At 45.2% G+C, this 18,913-nt stretch overlaps 4 protein-coding genes across 13 annotated transcripts in view; 2 read left to right on the top strand and 2 right to left on the bottom strand.

The window, feature by feature from the left end:
* Positions 1-212: 212 nt before the first annotated feature.
* LOC139107403 (arylsulfatase B) lies at positions 213-3,406 on the top strand. Its single transcript, XM_070664977.1, has 8 exons — positions 213-347; positions 579-752; positions 1,443-1,655; positions 1,725-1,974; positions 2,083-2,262; positions 2,382-2,648; positions 2,734-3,007; positions 3,110-3,406. The coding sequence occupies exons 1-8, from the start codon at positions 228-230 to the stop codon at positions 3,276-3,278; spliced, it is 1,647 nt and encodes a 548-aa protein (XP_070521078.1). The 5' UTR covers positions 213-227; the 3' UTR covers positions 3,279-3,406.
* LOC139107401 (uncharacterized protein KIAA0930 homolog) lies at positions 1,880-10,148 on the bottom strand. Of its 3 annotated transcripts, XM_070664974.1 has the most exons (10): positions 9,611-10,148; positions 8,281-8,600; positions 7,799-8,062; positions 7,623-7,722; positions 7,046-7,348; positions 5,992-6,195; positions 5,024-5,638; positions 4,005-4,154; positions 3,711-3,757; positions 1,880-2,007 (listed from the first exon to the last, which is right to left on the bottom strand). In XM_070664974.1, the coding sequence occupies exons 1-9, from the start codon at positions 9,732-9,734 to the stop codon at positions 3,717-3,719; spliced, it is 2,121 nt and encodes a 706-aa protein (XP_070521075.1). In that variant the 5' UTR covers positions 9,735-10,148; the 3' UTR covers positions 1,880-2,007; positions 3,711-3,716. The 3 variants fall into 3 exon arrangements, with proteins under 3 accessions (XP_070521075.1, XP_070521074.1, XP_070521076.1); XM_070664973.1 differs by lacking the exon at positions 1,880-2,007 and having other exon boundaries at positions 3,589-3,757; XM_070664975.1 differs by lacking the exons at positions 1,880-2,007; positions 5,024-5,638; positions 5,992-6,195 and having other exon boundaries at positions 3,589-3,757; positions 9,611-10,146.
* A 554-nt stretch (positions 10,149-10,702) lies between these two features.
* Fat-spondin (extracellular matrix protein f-spondin) lies at positions 10,703-17,806 on the top strand. Its single transcript, XM_070665077.1, has 12 exons — positions 10,703-10,817; positions 13,342-13,533; positions 13,611-13,795; positions 13,894-14,085; positions 14,219-14,505; positions 14,633-15,036; positions 15,198-15,369; positions 15,433-15,670; positions 15,742-15,925; positions 16,036-16,199; positions 16,275-16,451; positions 16,642-17,806. The coding sequence occupies exons 2-12, from the start codon at positions 13,353-13,355 to the stop codon at positions 16,720-16,722; spliced, it is 2,265 nt and encodes a 754-aa protein (XP_070521178.1). The 5' UTR covers positions 10,703-10,817; positions 13,342-13,352; the 3' UTR covers positions 16,723-17,806.
* The window catches only part of Trpgamma (Transient receptor potential cation channel gamma), a 63,782-nt gene continuing 61,812 nt past the window's right edge, over positions 16,944-18,913 (bottom strand). For all 8 annotated transcript variants that reach the window (XM_070665068.1, XM_070665070.1, XM_070665069.1 and 5 more), the window contains one exon: positions 16,944-18,567. In XM_070665068.1, coding sequence (XP_070521169.1) covers positions 18,407-18,567 — 161 coding nt within the window. In that variant the 3' untranslated portion in view covers positions 16,944-18,406. The remainder of the gene's footprint in view (positions 18,568-18,913) is intronic.

The following is an 18,913-nucleotide window of genomic DNA, read 5'->3' as shown; positions in this document are numbered from 1 at the left end:
GAACGGAGAGGAGACCGCGGCGAACGGCGTGAGATAAACGAAGATGATTCCTCAAGGTGGGAGGTTCCCCACTATATGCACCAGGAAAACGATCGCTCGAAAGAGACCAGAGAAGATAGTTTTAAACAGCCGATCGCCGCAAGTGCGTCAGAGAGGCCCGTTTCTCGGGGAGGAATCGCGAACCGGTTCCACGGGGAACGCACGGCGACGCGCTCTGGGCCAAAATAATGCGCCGTCCACCGGGAATCATGAAGTGGGCATCGTCGCTGATCCTCCTGCTCGCGAGCGTGGTCCACGCGACTTCGCCGAAGCAGCCGCACATTATCTTCGTTCTAGCGGACGATTTGGCAAGTTGTTTTTCAAGATTTCCGATAAGGTCTGGCCACGAAGCGCTTCGAAAATAATTGCTAATAAAAAGATAAAAATAAAACTTTGTCAGAAAAAATAATTCCGTTATGCAAGCGTGTATTATTAAAAAAATTAAATTAAATTAATTTTCGAATAAATAAATGTTAAAATAAAATTTTTTTTTAAACCTTAAAAGTCGTAAGAAATTCATGCTGTCTTATTTTTATTAGGGATGGAACGATGTCGGCTTTCACGGCTCCGGCCAAATCCCAACGCCGAATATTGATGCGCTAGCGTACTCCGGGTTACTTCTTGACAGATATTATGTCACACCAATCTGCACGCCGTCCAGAAGTGCTCTGATGACCGGGAAATATCCTATTCACACTGGAATGCAGCACGGCGTAAGTAATGTTTCTTTCTTGCATCTGTTATCTGTGCGAAAACGAAAACCATGAGTGATTGATTCTAAAAATTGCGCTACTGCTCATTCAGTTAAAATCGAAATTTATTCCTCTTATTTTTATTATTACGAGCTGCTTATTAAGTCGTTTGTTAAAGTTTATTAGTCCGCCAAGCCCTTTCAACTGCACCTGTCAATGAATGAATGCGATTGAGAGCTATCAGTTGGCGGAAATGTTGTTGTTCTGCTTGCAGCACGAGGTACAAAAGGGGATATTGTGCGCTTGCACTTTTGCCTCGTTGACCTGGATAGTTCAATTGGAAATTATCATACCGATAGACGCTACTATTTTATTCGCGTACAAGTTTTCAGTGTCTATATCCGTGTCTCCGTACAAAGCAAATAAAAGACGGAGGCGGTTCGATGCAGCTCTTTTATCGTCGCGCATTTAATGACGTTGGGTGAATAACAGCCTCTGCTATTTTTTAAGTCCACGTTTTAAGATACCAAGCTCGCTTTTCTGACGCTCCGAGCGTCTGGTAAATATTTAAAGCACGTCCCGTCACATCGAACGCATTTATTAAATATTAATGTCACTGATAAGATTTTAATTAAGTTCGCCGAGCAAGCGGCTTGTTATTACGAACTTAGGAATTTCTAATACAATCTGCGGACTTGTTGAATAATTCAGGTTCTCAAAGGCGCGGAGCCGAGAGGATTACCGCTACACGAGAAACTCCTGCCGGAATATCTGCGCGAGCTGGGATACAGCACGCACATCGTCGGCAAGTGGCACTTGGGATTTTACAAGAAGGAGTACACTCCGACTTACAGGGGATTCGATAGCCACACCGGGTACTGGACGGGCCATCACGACTACTTCGACCACACGGCCGTTGAAAATGTGAGCGATTACGCGTGTAAAGAGGGTCGTTAGTTTATTACTTTATACGATAACGTGATGAAAATGCAGCCTTACTGGGGCCTGGACATGAGACGGGGCATGAAGCCGGCCTGGGACCTACACGGTCAATATTCCACGGACGTCTTCACGAAGGAGGCGGTGAGACTGATCGAGGGTCACAACTCCAGTCGGCCGATGTTCCTGTACTTGGCTCACGCGGCTGTTCACTCTGGTAATCCTTACAATCCGCTTCCGGCGCCGGACGAAGAAGTCGCCAAGTTCAACAATATCTTTGATTACAATCGAAGACGCTTCGCAGGTAATCGATGAATAATTTAACAAAGTACTCGAGCTAAAATTAAATAAAAAAAAAAATATATGTAAATAATTGAACGTGGGATTAAATAAAATAATTATTCTGTTATAGGTATGCTGAGCAAATTAGATCAATCGGTGGGCCAAGTAGTTAAAGCTCTGCAAGAGAAAGAAATGTTACGAAACAGCGTAATTATTTTCTCGACCGACAACGGCGGGCCAGCCGCTGGATTTAATTTAAACGCGGCTTCTAATTGGCCACTGCGAGGGGTAAAAAATACTCTTTGGGAAGGTAATCTTACTAATTAATTAAATAAATTATCAAATAAAAATGCAGGTTTCTTAACGCATTAATTGCTTCTGATTTGCGACACCTGTAAATAAGCGATCTTTATATTTCCGTCATCGCAGGCGGTGTCAGAGGTACAGGATTGATATGGTCGCCGAAGCTGGTGCGGCCTGGTCGAGTAAGCAGACAAATGTTTCACATCACCGACTGGCTGCCGACACTCATAACAGCCGCCGGCGGTGATCCGTCAAACCTGACTATCGATGGCATGGATTTGTGGCATGCACTCAGCGAAGATACTGAATCACCGCGTGCGAGCGTTCTCCACAATATCGATGACATTTACGATGTATCCGCTATCACAGTCGGCGATTGGAAGCTCATTCAGGGTATATACATTAATTAAAAAAATATGTATGGTGCCTAAAAATGCATAAAATATATATTGATTTAACTCAACGTGATTCTTCGCAGGATCGACTTATAAGGGAGCTTGGGATGGATGGTACGGTCCATCCGGCAGGGAATGGGTCTACGACGTAGACAAAGTGATCAGCAGCTCGGCAGCACATGCCATCGGCAGTGTGGGTTTCAGCATTACCACAGAAACTATTCGGATGCTGCGTGACAACGCGATGATTAAATGCCCGCCGCGGAATGACAGCCTGCCCGCCTGCAAACCGCTGGAAGAAGCATGTCTGTTCAACGTTTATCAAGATCCTTGCGAAGACAATAATCTTGTTAAACAGTGAGTAAACTATGATCTCCGCACGAAATTTTTCATGAAATTTTATTTTAACTCGCGAGTGACTGTTTGTAATTATATCTTTTTTTTTTTTTGTATTAAAAGGTTTCCAACGATCGTGAGAAAGTTGCAGGACGAACTAAAAAAACTCAACAGCAGCGCGATTCTACCTGGAAATCTTCCGTGGGACAGTAAAGCCGATCCGAGTTTGTGGGATCATACTTGGAACAATTTTGGAGATTATATTAATGTTAGAATGAATGCTGCGACTTGATCGATTATTTTAATCTCGAAAATTTCATCTTCGTCTTTTTTATAGAGTAACGTAATTCATAAAGATTTCACCAGCGAATATGTTTTCATGTTAGTCGTATCACGAAGAAATCTATAACTATAAAAATATATCTTTGTTTTTTTTTTACCTATCTGCGTCGACAATGTGGACAATTCATCGTCGAACAAGTGATCATTAAAGCACACATTATAAATTTCATAATTAGCGTACATTAAAACTACTATAAATTAAACTTGACTAATTGATTTTAAAAAAATTACGGCTTTGCAACGCAGGGAGCTGTAAAGGATTTGTAAATAATATTTAATTTATTATTTAAACTATACATTATATTCCTTGGGCCACAATTGTCGATACACGTACAAAGTAAAAAAAAAAGAGGAAATTTTTAAAATAAAAAATGAACCATACCGTCAGCTAGAACGTTAAAATAGGTCCTTCTCGGTGATCCAGAATATCTGCAACAAAAAAAAAAATAATTGCTGAAAACACCGAAAGATTTATAAAGGTTTATTATATTTTTAAATCGCATAAGCGTACACATTTTATTTCCCAAATTCCATCAACGTGTATTATTAATATAAATCTGAATATAAATATTAAAAAAAAATTTTATACAGCTTAAAAAATTTTTCAAACATATAAATAAAAATAAAAATCCTGATATAATTTAATTTAATTTTTTTTCAATGTGAGTTGATTTACCTTTGGCTATGCTCCACCACGGTAACGTAATATACGTTAAAAAGGCGTTTAGAGGTACGGACTGCGCTCGCTTTGTCTCTTTCCAGAAATGGAAAGTCTGGGTAAATCCTCGCATCGTCCAGAGCGGATTGTACGCCCCGTCGTCCAGCTCTGAAATCAAAGAGGCAATATTAATTACGGTAGAACACTTGCGGTACGTTTGATGTCTTGTGACGATTCGAATCATTCGATCGACAGGACAGTTTGCGCACAGGATAGACATTTAATCGAGCAATGAAACACAGAATAAGATACAAGCCTAGAGTTGTAGGATTAAATGCATTTTTGATTAGGTTGTTACGGGCCACAGATGATTATGCAAGAAAGTTACAGATGCGTAAGAGCAGACAAAGTAAGGAATACTAGGAAACATCGATTTTCTTTCATTCTGAAAAATGTATAATGATAAACTTCGTCATTTAAATGCAAATTGCACACAGAAACAGGCCCGCATTTGCTGAAAATGAATATACAGTTTATTTCAAGAAGTAAGTAGCATTTTAACGCTCCCCCTTTTTATGAACTCTTACAGAGAGCGTGTTGTCGGAAAGTAGAATTAATATTGCATAAAACGAACTGTCTACCTACATTTGATGACCGTGCTTATTATCGGTGGTGAAATTCGTAATTAAAAATTATGGCGTGCATTCGACTAAATGGCTTTCCTAACAGATGGTTTCGATCGTCGATCTTTCGCCCGGGATTTTTTTCCCAAACCACCACCATCACTGTCACTCTCCGTTGCGTCGCGCGAGCGATCGCATTCATTGCATTTCACCATCCCATAAACACAGTCATTGATGACACAGTCATACGAATGCTTTGGGTTCGGATAGCGCACGTCTACGTTACGCACAACGATTGAATACAACAGAAATGATGATTAGTGGATTATTGTCGTCGAGAGCGCGGGACAGAGGGTGGTTTTTTTTTTTTTTTTATTTTATAGGAAAGGCGCGGAAAGGATAGGAAAAATTTACCCTGTGAGCCGGGGCGGCGCGGGAGCTCGCACCAGTAGTAGATCGCGGTGCCATCCGGCGTGACCCGATGAGGGGGCAGGGGGTTACCCACGAAGCTGCTTGAGAGTGCCCTTCGACGTCGTCTTCGGGGTAACGTCGCGCTTTGCCGGGGCAGCGATGCGACCTCGCCGTTGACGTGGGTCACTTGGTGGGCGTTCGCGTTTTTGTCTCTGATTTCGTGGTTGTTCTTGTTCTTGTTCTGCCCGTAGGCGTAGTCTTCGTGATCGGAACCGGCGCTACGCAGGCGACGACGGCCGTCGGACCGTCTCACCCTGACTAATTCGTCGTCGCTGAGCCTCCGGTGCTCCTCGTCGTCGTTTTCTACACCGACATGATGATTGAACAGGTGACCGGCGCTGTACGGACGTCGTTTCCGGTTATTGTCCTCCGTCGCCACGTCGTAGCTCAGCGGCAGTTCCTCCTTGCCGTGCACCAATATCGCGCCCGAGTCTAACTTCTGCCGGACGTTGTCGTCCGTCAGACACCGGCCGGCCGGCACTAAGATCTCGCTGCCGACCTCTATGTGTTGATGCTGGTGGTTCTGCTGATGATTGTTCTGCTGATGATTGCGGAAACCTGTCGCGAGAACCACGTCGTCATTTAGACGGCGATTGCACCCGTGTCGCGACTACAAACGATCGTGCTCCCGGTCTCTTTTCGCGCTTTATTCTCTGTGCATTTATCTAAATTACTCTCTTTCATTTGCAGTGCAATTAAAAAAAAATGTTACGGGCAATAGAATTATAAGGCCTCGGCTCTATGTTAATTAAGTCATTAACAATCTACGTTAATTATCCAAGCTTATCTCAAAAACACTCGGAAAGAAACTAACTTTACTAGTCACACAAGAAGCGAGAGAGCACTGGCCAGAGCAGAGACAGAAGAGACTGATCGGACTGATCGTTTTCAGCGCGAACGAGCACACTCACCGTGTGTCTCGCGATAGATCGTCTCCTTGTGAATCGGCGAGTTCTCATTCGTCTCGGGTCGTTCCCGGGCGTTTCGTTGTCGTTGCTTGTGGACGGGGTTGCGTTGGTGTTGCCGAACTGACTGCGATCTTCGTCGGCGGAACGAGCAGGGACTTCGGTTTCCCGGTGAGCCCCGGCCGCCCCAGCTGCTATCCTGTACATCGGCTACAAAGGAAACAGCCGGCATGGCACGTGCCAGTGATTAGAGACAGCAAGTAACTCTTTCGTTTGTTCGTTCATTAATTTTCTGTCGACTTTTCGCAAGACACGCGATAACATTCGAACCGGGAGTCAGAGTGTAGTGGTGGTTGTGGTGGTAGTGATGGTGGTAATTGTTGGTTATGGTGTCGGTGACGGTAGACCGGAATCTGTTCTTTTCTCTTGTATTTCTATATCTTTCTCTCGCTATTTCGTCTACTCTTAACACCGTGCTAATGCTACGCTAAGTTTGCTCGCGAAAACTGCACACTTGGAACGCCGTTCGATGTAGAGGCGCATTCAAGAAATTCTCTTACTATGGATGCATTAATTCGTATCATTTAAGTAAGAGTTAAATGTCGAAAATTCGGTCGCAAGTCACTGTAAATTTTTCAATGTATGCATGCGCTCATTTTATCTATTGTGCTCTAGTGCGGCTATGATTTACATCTCCGAAAGTATATTTAGCTCTATCAGTTTATGTCTGCCAGCATTGAGAAGATGTATGTTGCCGAGGGGGAGGTCTGTGTGCCTGATAACATTGAGACAATTGTGCATTACACAGAGACAACACAGGAGCATGCACAGACCGAGAGTGGATGCGAACGAAATACATCGAGAAGAGAAAGATACTAAACGCCGTGTCCATATCCCATATGATTAACGTTGCATTATGCCGCAACATAACGTCGTCCGAGTTTTGCGACGACGTTGTCCGCGGGATATGAATACCGGTCTAGGAGTGTAAAGCTAAAAGTCTAGTGGGAGTGACAAAATCTGCCCTCGATTCGTTTGTACTGTCGTCGCTGATAATTACCATCTCGTACGTCGCCGGCCTCAATTTCGTTGAGACCGTTCGCCATGGAGTCGAGGCCTTCGTTCTCCGATCGCGCTTTAGTCGCCGCTGTGTCCGGCTTCGTTCTCCAGCCGCCGCGCACGAAGTTGTTAAGATTCGCGCTGGGATCGGACAGCCTTCGTTGATGACGATACATGAAGAGTTCCTCGGCGTCATCCCAATCAGCGTCCCACAAGTCAGTCGCGCAATAACCTGGCTCTGATGTCGGTGTCTCCGCTCCGGAGCCTTTCGGCTTTGTCACGGCCATTTCAGCGTGTCCCTTGCCTACACAATTGCCGGAAAATGAGACTTTACACTTTACGCCTAGTCGTGTCGATAAATTTAGAATTTCTACTTCGCAACCTTTGCGCGAGCGTAAAACATTACGTCATGTTAAATAATGAAGGTGAGATACTCTCACGTCGACACCTACGTCTACCCTTTACGATTAACTTTTAGATCTTTTTAACAATAAGTTATTGTTATATTAATATTTGCGATATTTGTGATTTATTATTTTATGTATAAAATTAAAAGAAATAAATTATCTCGCACGTACCACGTGGTCCCTTCATTCGCACAAATTCTATTCTTTGCGAGGCCGCACCGGAGAAGAGGCCGAACGTCATGCGCTGTGCCATTTTGGTGCTCAAGCTTGACTAAAAAAAAAAGAAAAAAAATGCATAAATGACCGTATCTTCACGTATATAAATTCAATAATGCTTAGAAACTTACCCTGGCATCGTAAACTTTTTTTAAAGCGTCGTATCTGATCGAGCCGAGAAAAATTACCCCTTGGATCGCACCTTCGCGATCGGAGGCAACTAGCTCCACGCATACCATCTCTCCATCTCTAACTAAAATATCACAGAAAACTTCATCGAAATTGTCCACCATGAAGCATATATGAGGGTATGTCATTTCCTCGAGGTCTCCCTTGGCATCCATACGCCGTCGACTCGGACTGGCGTATACTTTCTGAGAATGCCTTCGCAATACCTGAAAAAAATACTATGTTAATACGAGATCTCAATTATCAATTTCATTATAACAAATATATGTACAGTATATAATTAAAAATTGTATATTATTATAATAAATTCTTAAGAGAGCCAACTAAAGACAAAGAAATTTATTTTGGAACACCTTTCTTAAGATCTTTTAATTCTCTCTTTTCTTTTTTTTAATTCAGTCCAGAGTTGTTTCTCAATTCTCACTTGCAATTCCTTGGGGCTCGTTCTCGTGCAGATCGCCAACGTAAGCGTGTAATCGAACTGGTGCACAACAAGATTCAGGTACACGGTTTCCTCCCAATCGATGTCGGGATCGCCAATCGGCAGTTTCTTGCTGTCCTTGCGGAACACGTCGACCTCGGTCTCGAACTTGGGTAAATACCTCGACGAGGTTTTCACGTGCTTCTTGCGGACGAAGAAGAGCAAGTCGTCGCCGTCGATAGCGTGCTCCGCTTGAAAAAGGAAGTGACGGACGAACAGGTCCGTCCAGTACGTTGTTCCTTGCAGCACGACGAATCCGGAGTCTGAAAGGAGTTGAGAAAATTGTTCATCGAAACGTGGTGGCTCGGAGTCGCGTACGCGGCTTTAATTTCCTGAGTCGAAGCGACGTTTAATTACTTCACCCCTTTCCGATCGATGCCCACGCGCGAAAGGATATACCGGAAAGGGAGAGACACAATAAGAGATGGAAAATATCAGGTAATCGATACTTGATATTACGACGTGATCGACGACGAAACTTTGGCTGAAAGAACTGCGTCGAATCAACGACAATTTAGTTTTGTAATTTTTTTAAATTTAATTTTAATAATTCCCCGTTCTGTTAAATTTTATTTCTATTAAATTCTTGTCTCTACGTTGTACTATATTACAGCAAAATAAATATGATGCAATGCTTCTGAAGATAAAAGAATGAACGGTGTGATTCATATGCGTATTCATTTCACAATTCTAAGCTTGATTACAACCCATGTAAATAACCGTCTGACTAACAACTGCGCGCAGTCGAAGCTATTTAATGTAACGCTTACTAATCTCTGCCAACGACAAAAATAATCTTATTAAGCGAGATCATTTTTCGTTATTAAAATCTTCAAACAGATGAAGCTGACGAACAGTTGTCCCACGAAATAATTAAAAAGTATTTGAAACATTCACCACGTGCTATACAAATATTACTTTCAACACCCTTTAATATTATTTATTAAATTCATTTACATTATTTAATAAATTTTAAAAGAGTTCCAAGCATTGAAATAAATAATATTAAAAAATTCTAAAATAATTATAATTAAAAAAAAAAGGAAAAAACAAGAAAGAGAATAATCCCCTTCGCAGCGTAGCTCCCCTAATTTTACGTTTCCCTTCGGTCAACCCTTTCGAAACAAAGCGACCCTCCGCATAATTCGTTCCTCAGAGTTTACCCCAACTCGCGCCGCGTAAACGGGTCTCACTCTCGCCGCGCGGCGACATCGTTCCCCTCGGCTCGCGACAAACGTGCCCGGCGTTATTCCGCTGGCGACGAAATACGTACCGTCTTTCAGCATCTGCCTGAGCTCCTTCGTTCTCTGGAAATTGATCTCCTCGAGCAGCTGCTCCAGCATCGTCGGGGCCCTGGTGAGGCCCGCCGACGACGAGCTGCTCGCCAGGCTCGCCATGACAGACGACGATCGGCGCGTCCGTTCCCCGTCAGCCTCGCACCTGGGCTCGCCCCCGTTTCTCTCTCACTTGCCAGGTGTCGGCGTTTTCCACCTGCGTGCGTCTGTGTTCGCGAACGTGAACGTCCTTGGCCTCGTCGGATCCAGGAGCGGCGAAGTCGACGGGGCGGCGGCGCCTTCCTCTCGTAGAGGCCGGCGCGCAAGGTCCGCTACGGCGACGACGAGCGGCGGTCTCGATGACGGCGTAGACGATGATCTCACGACGTTCCCATTCTCCGAGCCGAGTGCCGCCCACCGGTGATCGAAGAGAACGCAACGGCCGCGCACGGCGTCGTAAACGGGCTGCTGGGACTGATCGCGGCGAGGAGAAACGGTCAGATCGAACCTCCTCGCTCGGCGCGGCTCGGCCGCGACTGACCGAGCACTCTCCGCTGTGCTTTTGTCGATAATATGACGCGTGCGCGTGCCGCGCGCCGTAGCTGTCATCGCCGTCGAAGCGCGCCATGCGAACTGATTCAAACGACGGCCCACTATGTGAAGTCGGCGGAGAATGGTTCTCATGCCGGCGGAAAACTTCGATTGATTTTTACCAAAAGCCTAAGTCGAAGAATTAACACGCCGTCATTTCGCACCGGCATGGAATAAAAATATAACCGCACATTTTATTTCGATTTTCGTTATCTCGTTTTCGGTTTCGCTTTATTCGCACGTTTGACGCCTCGTCAAATAGCGGTACCGAGGAGCGTCGTCGGTTCGCAATGATTCAGCGGTGATCCGGGAACACCGAAGATTTCTCCTCGCTGGCTTCGAGCCCAGGAGAAAACCGCAAACGCGCTGTGAAGTATTCATATGTTACTTCGTAAGCGCCGCTGGCGGTTATCGCCGTCGCTTCCGCGTTATCTCGCTAGCTCGCGATACACGATGACCCAAAACTGACCCCGTGACTCGCGATAAAATTGCCTCCGGAACACCGCCGACTCCGTTGGAGACGAAGAGGCAGGAATTACGTCCGCTGAAACTCGCCGTCAGTGCACGTCGGGTTTGACCAGCGAGAACATTCACGGACGTCCCGAATACCGGCTGGTAAGTTATTCACGATCCTCCGCTCGCGACCTGCTCGCGAATACGGATGCTGCGCGAAACGCATCGGTTCATTGTTCGAGCTCGATAGCGCGATTAATATATTCGCATGCACACCGATCGCGCTCCCTTTCCGCCTCTCCATCCGGGCGAGCTGCGAATTCAAATGAGATTTTCGCGATCGGGATTAACGTAATTAATCCCGCGTAATTAATGATACGTGTAACATTGTGAAAATGTATCCCCGATTTTAATTCGGTTAACATCATGAAATTAAAATTAAAATCATGAGATGCGTTTCGCATAACGTTAATAGATGTCGAAATCGGTTAAATATTCCACGGCGAGTTAATAAATTTCAAGCTGGTTCACGCAACGTGCGTACAATTTCAGTACTCTCTTTTTTTTTTTTTTTTTTTCCCTACCAAATAGTATTACTTGCTTTCTCGATTTCCTTTCGCGGCTGCTTCTACTATCTACAGATACGTTAATTCGAACGTGGTCATTAGCGAGACGTTAGAAATTAGCGAAAACGCGCAGTTGCGAAGAAATTCGAATTCAGCGGATCGAGTTTTCTCCTAATGAACGATCCGACGAGAGGCGCGATGCCACGTTATTTCGCTGCGGTTGTTGAGCAATCAGATTTGACCGTGAACGAGATGACACCCCGAAGCCGCAGAAGTCTGCGAGCGTGAAAGGACCCGACGGCGTCATAAAAGAAGCTGTGATCCGCGACGTTCGTCACTCCGCGAATTATGCTCTACGGGGGACCATCGATCGGGAACTGCCGGCCTTTTCGCTTTTGAGGTTCTCCTCTTTCAAGTTTCACCTGCCCGTTTCCCTCGGTGTTTACGCGGCGTTAATCGTGCAGTTAAACGAGACACGTTTTGTTTCGCGAAAACAAGTGGAGTAGCGGCGCACGGTGAAGTATGCATATTGCAACGAGTTTAGTTTACGAGGTCCGGCATTTGGCGTTAAAGGGATAAAAGGGAACGGCCTGGGGAAATAGTTCGACAAACCGGCGTTATCGATTAGCGTCTACGTGAAAGTGTGAATTAATAGAAGTAACGGCCGCTTTTTACGGCCCGGACGGCAAACGCAATCTTCGAAGATCGGCCTGCGCAAACAAGTTCTTTCTTCTCTCGGTTCGGCCTTGCGGGATAAATCCGCGATAAAATAAATTGATCCGCGAGACCGTGTTAAAGTGTTCGTCGCGACAGACCGCGATCATCGCACGACGATGCGATCAAACGTAATGGGCTAATTGAACGCGATCAACGTGACGCGATCGCCCGCGATAATGATCTGGAACTGCGCCGCGCGACGAAGGATAGCCCGGGGAGCGGGCTGAATAGCTATGCTCATTTATATTACGGCTCATTAAATTTGAAAGACGGTCAAGATCGCGCTGAGAATACAAACGCGGTCGCGGTGCTCCGACGACGAGCTCACCGGAAGACGCGTGACTCATGAAAATTTAAGCCACCTCAATTACGGTAGCGCTGATAGAATAAAATTAAACACACTTGGGACAAATGATTAAAATTAAACATAGCAGAGATTGAAAGAAAAAAAATAGAACGCATAGTGATGTAATCAATAAATTACACGGAAAATTAATTTATATTACGTCGCAATAATTACACGCTTTTGACGATCTGCCAAATATGGTACACGGTCAGTGCACCGTGCTCGTTGCGCTCCGTATCTGTTAATTATTTTGCTAATTGCGAGCGCTAATTACAGTGACACGCGTAAGCGCACCCACAAGCAGGGTAAGGGTGCGATGAAGGGTACGGCTCGATTGTGCGTTATGCGTGCGTCAATTTTCACGCGCGTGTACGCACGAAGCGGCGTCGAGCTTCAGCATAATTATAACGCGAAATTTGCGAACAATGAACGCGTTAAAATGAAATCTTGCCGTCGTACGCAGCTGTCTTTAGATATTTCGGCGAAATTACTCTCTCTGTACGTCCGTCTCGTTGCAGCTTTGCGCATTTTTCGGCGCGCACGGTGCGACGATATTTTCTTAAGACTTCGTGATCCTCGAATTTCTCGCCCGTTTCGTACATCGGATTTCACGACAGGACGGAGCGCTTCCGTATCCGAGACGCGCGATAGACGGAACGTTTCGGGCCACGTGCCGAGATGACGAGAGTGAGAGAGAGAGAAAGAGAAAGCATCTCTCGGATGCAACGCTTTGCAATTTCCGGCCCCGCGGAGGTCGTACGCCGGCTGCTCTTTCTCGTCGTCTCGTTCACTTCGCCGAGCCGGCGTTCTAGAAACCTACAGCCACCTACGTGTCTCTGCCGATGCTCGAAAGCCGGTCGGAGGCAGATTGGCACCAGTCCCGACCCAGTTCTTCCACCTATTCGACCGTAATCGGACGCAACGAGCGAAATATGCGCGCGACATATGCGGCACGCGCTTTGACTTCGCACGCGGGCTGCGGCGCGGCCTCGAAATTCCGCGACGCGCTCCTCGCGTATCTCTTTTACTTCACATGCATTTGCATTTTGATTTGCAGATTTTTACGAAATGTTATTTCTACTACTGACGGCGGGTTTTCTCGCCGCGGCTCGAGCTGGATGTCCCATGAGACCGACGGCGGAGCAAACGTCCGCGAGCAGGACGCCGGGCGACGGCGGCTATAAAATTCTTATCAGTGGACAAATGAATGGATACATCCCGAACGCAATTCATACTATTAGCCTGCAAGGTTGTACGCTGTTAAAAAAAAATTAATTGCGTTAGCTCGGAGAAAAGAAATAGAATAAAAAAAAAATTAAAATGTAGGTTCGCAGACGCACGAGAGGCTGCAGCAATTCACGCGTTTCACGCTGACGGTGCACTCGCAACACGTGCTGTACAGTCCTTCGGCCAGCGTTGGTTATTTCCAACTCTTTCCGGATTCTCTGGCTACCTTTAACGAGGATTGCATCAACACCGTTTCGGAGGAGAACATTTACCCGAAATCGGAGGTAGAAACGAGCAGACGCGCGCGTGCCGTTTGAAAAATAGTATACGTGTTAAATATCTCATTAATTTTTCTGTTTAATGATTAATTATTTTTTTAAAGATTCAAGTGATGTGGCGGGCACCACAGGCCGGTTCCGGATGCGTTATCTTTTCCGCGATGATTTTGGAGAACAACGTACGGTGGTACGCGGAAGATGGTGACCTCGTCAAGACCGTTTGCGAAGCGACGAACGCGGAAGTCGAGAAGGCGAATGAGACAAGATGTTGCGCTTGCGACGAAGCGAAGTACTCGGTGAGTTGTGAGATCTTTTAAAGAAAAAAACCTAATTTAATTTTTTATCTGCCTTTTGCCGAAGGTACGATGATAAGGTACAAGCTGCTAAATCAAAGCCTCTTGTCGCGTGTTTTTTTAAATATTTTTTCAGCTAACTATGGAGGGCATCTGGTCGAATAAAACACACCCGAAAGATTTTCCATTTTCTGCCTGGTTGACCCATTTCAGCGACCTTATCGGTGCATCGCACGAACCGAATTTTTCTTTCTGGGGTAAAGATCATATCGCGACTGACGGTTTTCGACAGCTGGCCGAGTGGGGATCCGCGACGGGAGTAGAGGCTGAATTGAGAGAGAAATCTAAAAATCTAAGAACGCTCATTAAAGCCGCCGGTCTGTGGTACCCTAATGTTAACACGAACACGACGACGACTTTCAGGCAAGCATCGTTAATTTATAATATAATAATACATATTAATTAAAAAAAAAAATAAAAATTGTTAAAGAACTCTAAATGGCAAAAATGTGACGATTTCTCGAGCGTTCGTTTCTTCTTGATTTCTTAGGGTAGATCGAAGGCACCCTCTTCTCTCGGTGGCTTCGATGCTGGGCCCGTCTCCCGATTGGGTGGTGGGTGTAAATCAATTGAATCTCTGTCAAAACGACTGCACCTGGGCGAGGGGCATGATAATAGATCTTTATCCCTGGGACGCCGGCACCGATAATGGCATCAGCTACATGTCGCCGAATTCCGAGACGAAGCCGCGCGAAAAGATGAAGCGGATAACGACGTTTTATCCGGAGGATCCGCGATCGCCGTTCTACGACCCGACCGGCAGACCCATGCACCCGTTGGCTAGATTGTATTTGCATCGCGAGAAAGTTATTCCACGTTCGTGCAGCGAGGAGCTTTTGCAGCAGTCAGTGACCGACTTAGAGGAGGCCGAGAATACCGAGGACACATCGAGACGTACGCATACTTTGCCGGCATAAAAAAATAATTTTAATAACGATCTAAGAAACATTTTATTTCGGTTTTATCGTCCGCGACTTTAGCGACTTCGCCGAGCGTTAATAACGATAATTAGCTTGAGAGTTACGGGCGTAATTGAGCTTGCTTTGAATTTCAAGCGGAGTGCCAGACAACGGAATATTCGCCGTGGTCGTCGTGCTCAGTGACCTGCGGCAAAGGGTTAAGGATGCGCACGAGGTCGTACCGAATGCCGGAGAAAGCCGTGATGTTTAATTGTAACAGGCAACTGGTTTCGAAGGAGATGTGTGTCGCATCTATTCCCGAATGCTCGTGAGTGCGCTTGCAATGAGACAGAGTAGCGATTAACGCGGTAAAACTGGGATCTTATTTCAGAGGAGAAGAGGAGAGCGACGAGGACGTGATATTACGGAGCGACCCGCTTTGCGAGACTACCGAATGGGGTGAGTGGTCCGAGTGTTCGAGCACGTGCGGCACCGGGATGAAAGTAAGAAGGAGGAGTTTCCGCGATCGGCGCGGTCGCAAACGGTGCCCACTTGTCTCGCTCGTTGAAAAGGAGAATTGCGTGGAGCCGCCGTGCGAGGTGGAGGAACACATCGATCCCGTCTGCAAAGTGCGAAATTTTATCGAAGCTGCGAGATAAAAAATTTGCCCGACGATTTGCTAACGATTTAACGATTTAAGGTGACGAACTGGTCCGACTGGTCACCGTGCAGTGCGTCCTGCGGTAAAGGCGTGAAGCTGAGGACCAGGCTGCAGCTAGTTGATCCGCTTCTGCAGGCGGAATGCTCCTCACGCGTCGAGCTGCTCCAGCAACGGCCGTGTCTCGTTCAATCGGATTGTACATTCGACATGGCAACGGCAAAGGGTTGAAAAAATCTTACTATTTTTTTTTTTAATTCTACAATTCAGAAAGCAAATTCTAACTCGCTAATCAATAGTCTCGAATTAATTCGAAACTCACGTTTTCTTTCGCAGTCGTGTGCATGGAGCAAGCGGATCCTGGCCCGTGCAGAAGCTACTTCCAACGGTGGGCTTTCAACCCGCGCAAGTTAATGTGCGTGCCCTTCGCGTACGGAGGATGCCGCGGGAACCGGAATAATTTCCTGACGGCTGACGAGTGCGGCAATACTTGCGGCATCGTAAGCGGCAGTGTTATTAAATTATTTTAAACGCACGCGAGAACCGCAGTGGCATATCTGAATTCTCGTTTCCAGGTGCGAACCGCTCTCAGCGGCCAGACTTTCAACGAAACTCTGGGTCAAGATCAACTTACTGATACGTTGAATCCTCCGCCTCCTCCCGTGGATTGTGTGGTATCTCGCTGGTCAAATTGGTCGCCGTGCAGTGTCACCTGCGGAGTTGGCCGCGTTATAAGTTATCGTACCATCGAGGTAAGCCAATTTTGCCTTCAGGCTATTAACGCGTTATTATTCGCGAACTTTGCGGTGCACGCGGCTTGCTGAAATAACACTAAACGTTACGCTAATATCACTAATTAGATATCATGAAGATTTTGTACCTGATGTTAATGTAACTTCCTTTTGCTCGGATAATACCTGACAACTTTGTTCGCGCGATTAGCGAGAGGCCACTAACGGCGGCCGTCCGTGCCCGAAAAAGCTGCATCGTCGTTATCGTTGCGAGCTGGCGCCGTGCGAGTGACGATTCGGGAAGAGGCTCTACGTTGGATGGCATTTAACTTAGGACGGTAAAGGACTACTCGGGCAAAAGGATCTGTCAAAAGAAGATAGTTTAATTTTACATCTGCAAGGAAATAAATCTCTGTAAATTTTTAATCTTAAAACGTACGATACTTAAGTCATATATACGAATGCATAACGTGGATTATTGTGTCCCGTGCGCAGTTTGATTATTTCGTACACTTTTCTTTTTCTTTTTTTTTTTTTTCTCCACTCGCGAGTTACCTTCATCTTCGCGAAAAAGCGCTACGGCAATGAAAGAGTGATTTAATGTAAAACGTTTAATTATTGAAAAGAAACACGTTAAATCGTCGAGTGCATTAAAATATTTTAACCACTTTACACGTTCCGTTTCACAAAGCGATCCACGTTGAACATTCAAATTAATATTAATAGATGCCTTTATAGATTATCACTGTACATTGCTGTCGGTTCTCTATTGCCAATATTTTCCTTCTTTTTTTTTTTGTTCAAATTAATCTTGTTATAAGCACTGAGTTGTACCCTCTCTGTAAAATGGATGCGAAACAAATGTTTTACATTGACGATAGTAATAATTGTTATTAACGTACATACACGTAATATCTAGAATGTAATACGTAATATCTAGAATTCTCGTTTCCCTTAATCTGCTCTACTCGACTATGTGCTACCGGCGTGTTCTTTGGTCGTGCCACTTTGTTCCAGTTCTTTTCGCGAGAATCGATTCGGCGTCTTTCGCCGATTTTTTTTAACTCGACATAACAAAAGATTATAGTCGTCCGACAGTTTAAATATAGGCCGAGAGACGCGTGCTGGATCGTTAAAATACGACTTGGTCAGCAGTCGCGGTGCTCGCAGTTGACGGCGCGATTAATTCTACATAAGAATTTTTGCGGGACAGCGAAATTTTAAGGATCCAGCCGTCTCTCTTTCGCGTAAACTATCGTGCACGTTTTACGAAAGAATTATCATGTATACTTTATTATTATAATTGATTCTCTCAACGTCTGTGCGTTTGTGGCTGTTCTAAACTACCGTAGAATAAAAAATAATAGAAATCGTCATTTGGCAATGATTCATTATCGTTTATCTCGTGACTAGAATAATACAAGTACATGGAAGAAATAAATTGTCAAAGTAACGATCGCTTGGGAGAAGCTAGGAGGCTGTGAACTTTATTCTTCAGTAGACCAGCTCTCTGAAAATTCGACCTTTGTTTGAGGTAACATAACTCGTAGCGTCTCTCTCGACAATTAATTTAATAATATAATATTAGTCGCTTTTTTTCTTTTTCTTTTTTTTTTTTTTTCTTTTTTTCACTTTTCTGCTGCGAGATCAGACTGACTAGTGCTGACTAGACTATTTGCCACCGACTCACACGTGCCACTTCCATTCTGGCAGTAGTAGTAATAGTGATTTCCCGATCGACGTCGCTCTTACATTTAATCGGCGTGGCGCGTCGCGTCGCATCGCGAGAAAGGCATCATTGTGCGTCTGCCGACGTCAAGACGACCGTGCCGTATGCGTGCGTGCATGCATGCACGATCGTCGCCGACGTCGTTCTAGCCTCATGGCCGTTATAAACGAAGCTCGAAGCTGAATACCGACTGATGCTTCCTGTGTCAACTGGTCGGCCGCCGCCCGTCAGCGACACATCCGTTTCCTCAGAGCCAACCGGAGAACACGTCGTGGCCGGAAATCGGCTCGATGCCGGGAAGACGTTGCAGTTGCGTCGCCGATCCGTTTCGCTTTGCCGTAATCGACGTCGAGCCGCTCGCCACCATGCTCTCTTCGGTTGTCGACGGTGTCAATGGAACGATAACATCTGAAAATGTAATAAAAAAAACGATGGTCAGCATCGCCAATACTTTTCTGTTTTTTAATTATTATTATATTAAAAAAAAGAACAAAATTAAAACAGTTTTAATGCACATAAATTTTTGATGTACATTACCTTGGCTTTAAAATAAAATAAAACATTCATAAAGTGGAGATAATTAATTTGCCCTGTATAATAAAGCAGCGCATATATGTCTTGTTGCTCTAATTTACAATATTCTAATCACGAGCTTGAATAATTGCTTCCAACCGAGTTGCGAACGGATAGTTGAACGTGCGATAATGCGCGGTGTAATTGCTTCATCCTACACGCTCCCGCGAAATGATATACC

The sequence above is a fragment of the Cardiocondyla obscurior genome, linkage group LG13 (genome assembly GCF_019399895.1).
Source record: "Cardiocondyla obscurior isolate alpha-2009 linkage group LG13, Cobs3.1, whole genome shotgun sequence".
NCBI lineage: Eukaryota > Metazoa > Arthropoda > Insecta > Hymenoptera > Formicidae > Cardiocondyla > Cardiocondyla obscurior.
The sequence above is the reverse complement of the archived record's forward strand: the minus strand, read 5'-3'. Positions and strand labels throughout refer to the sequence as shown.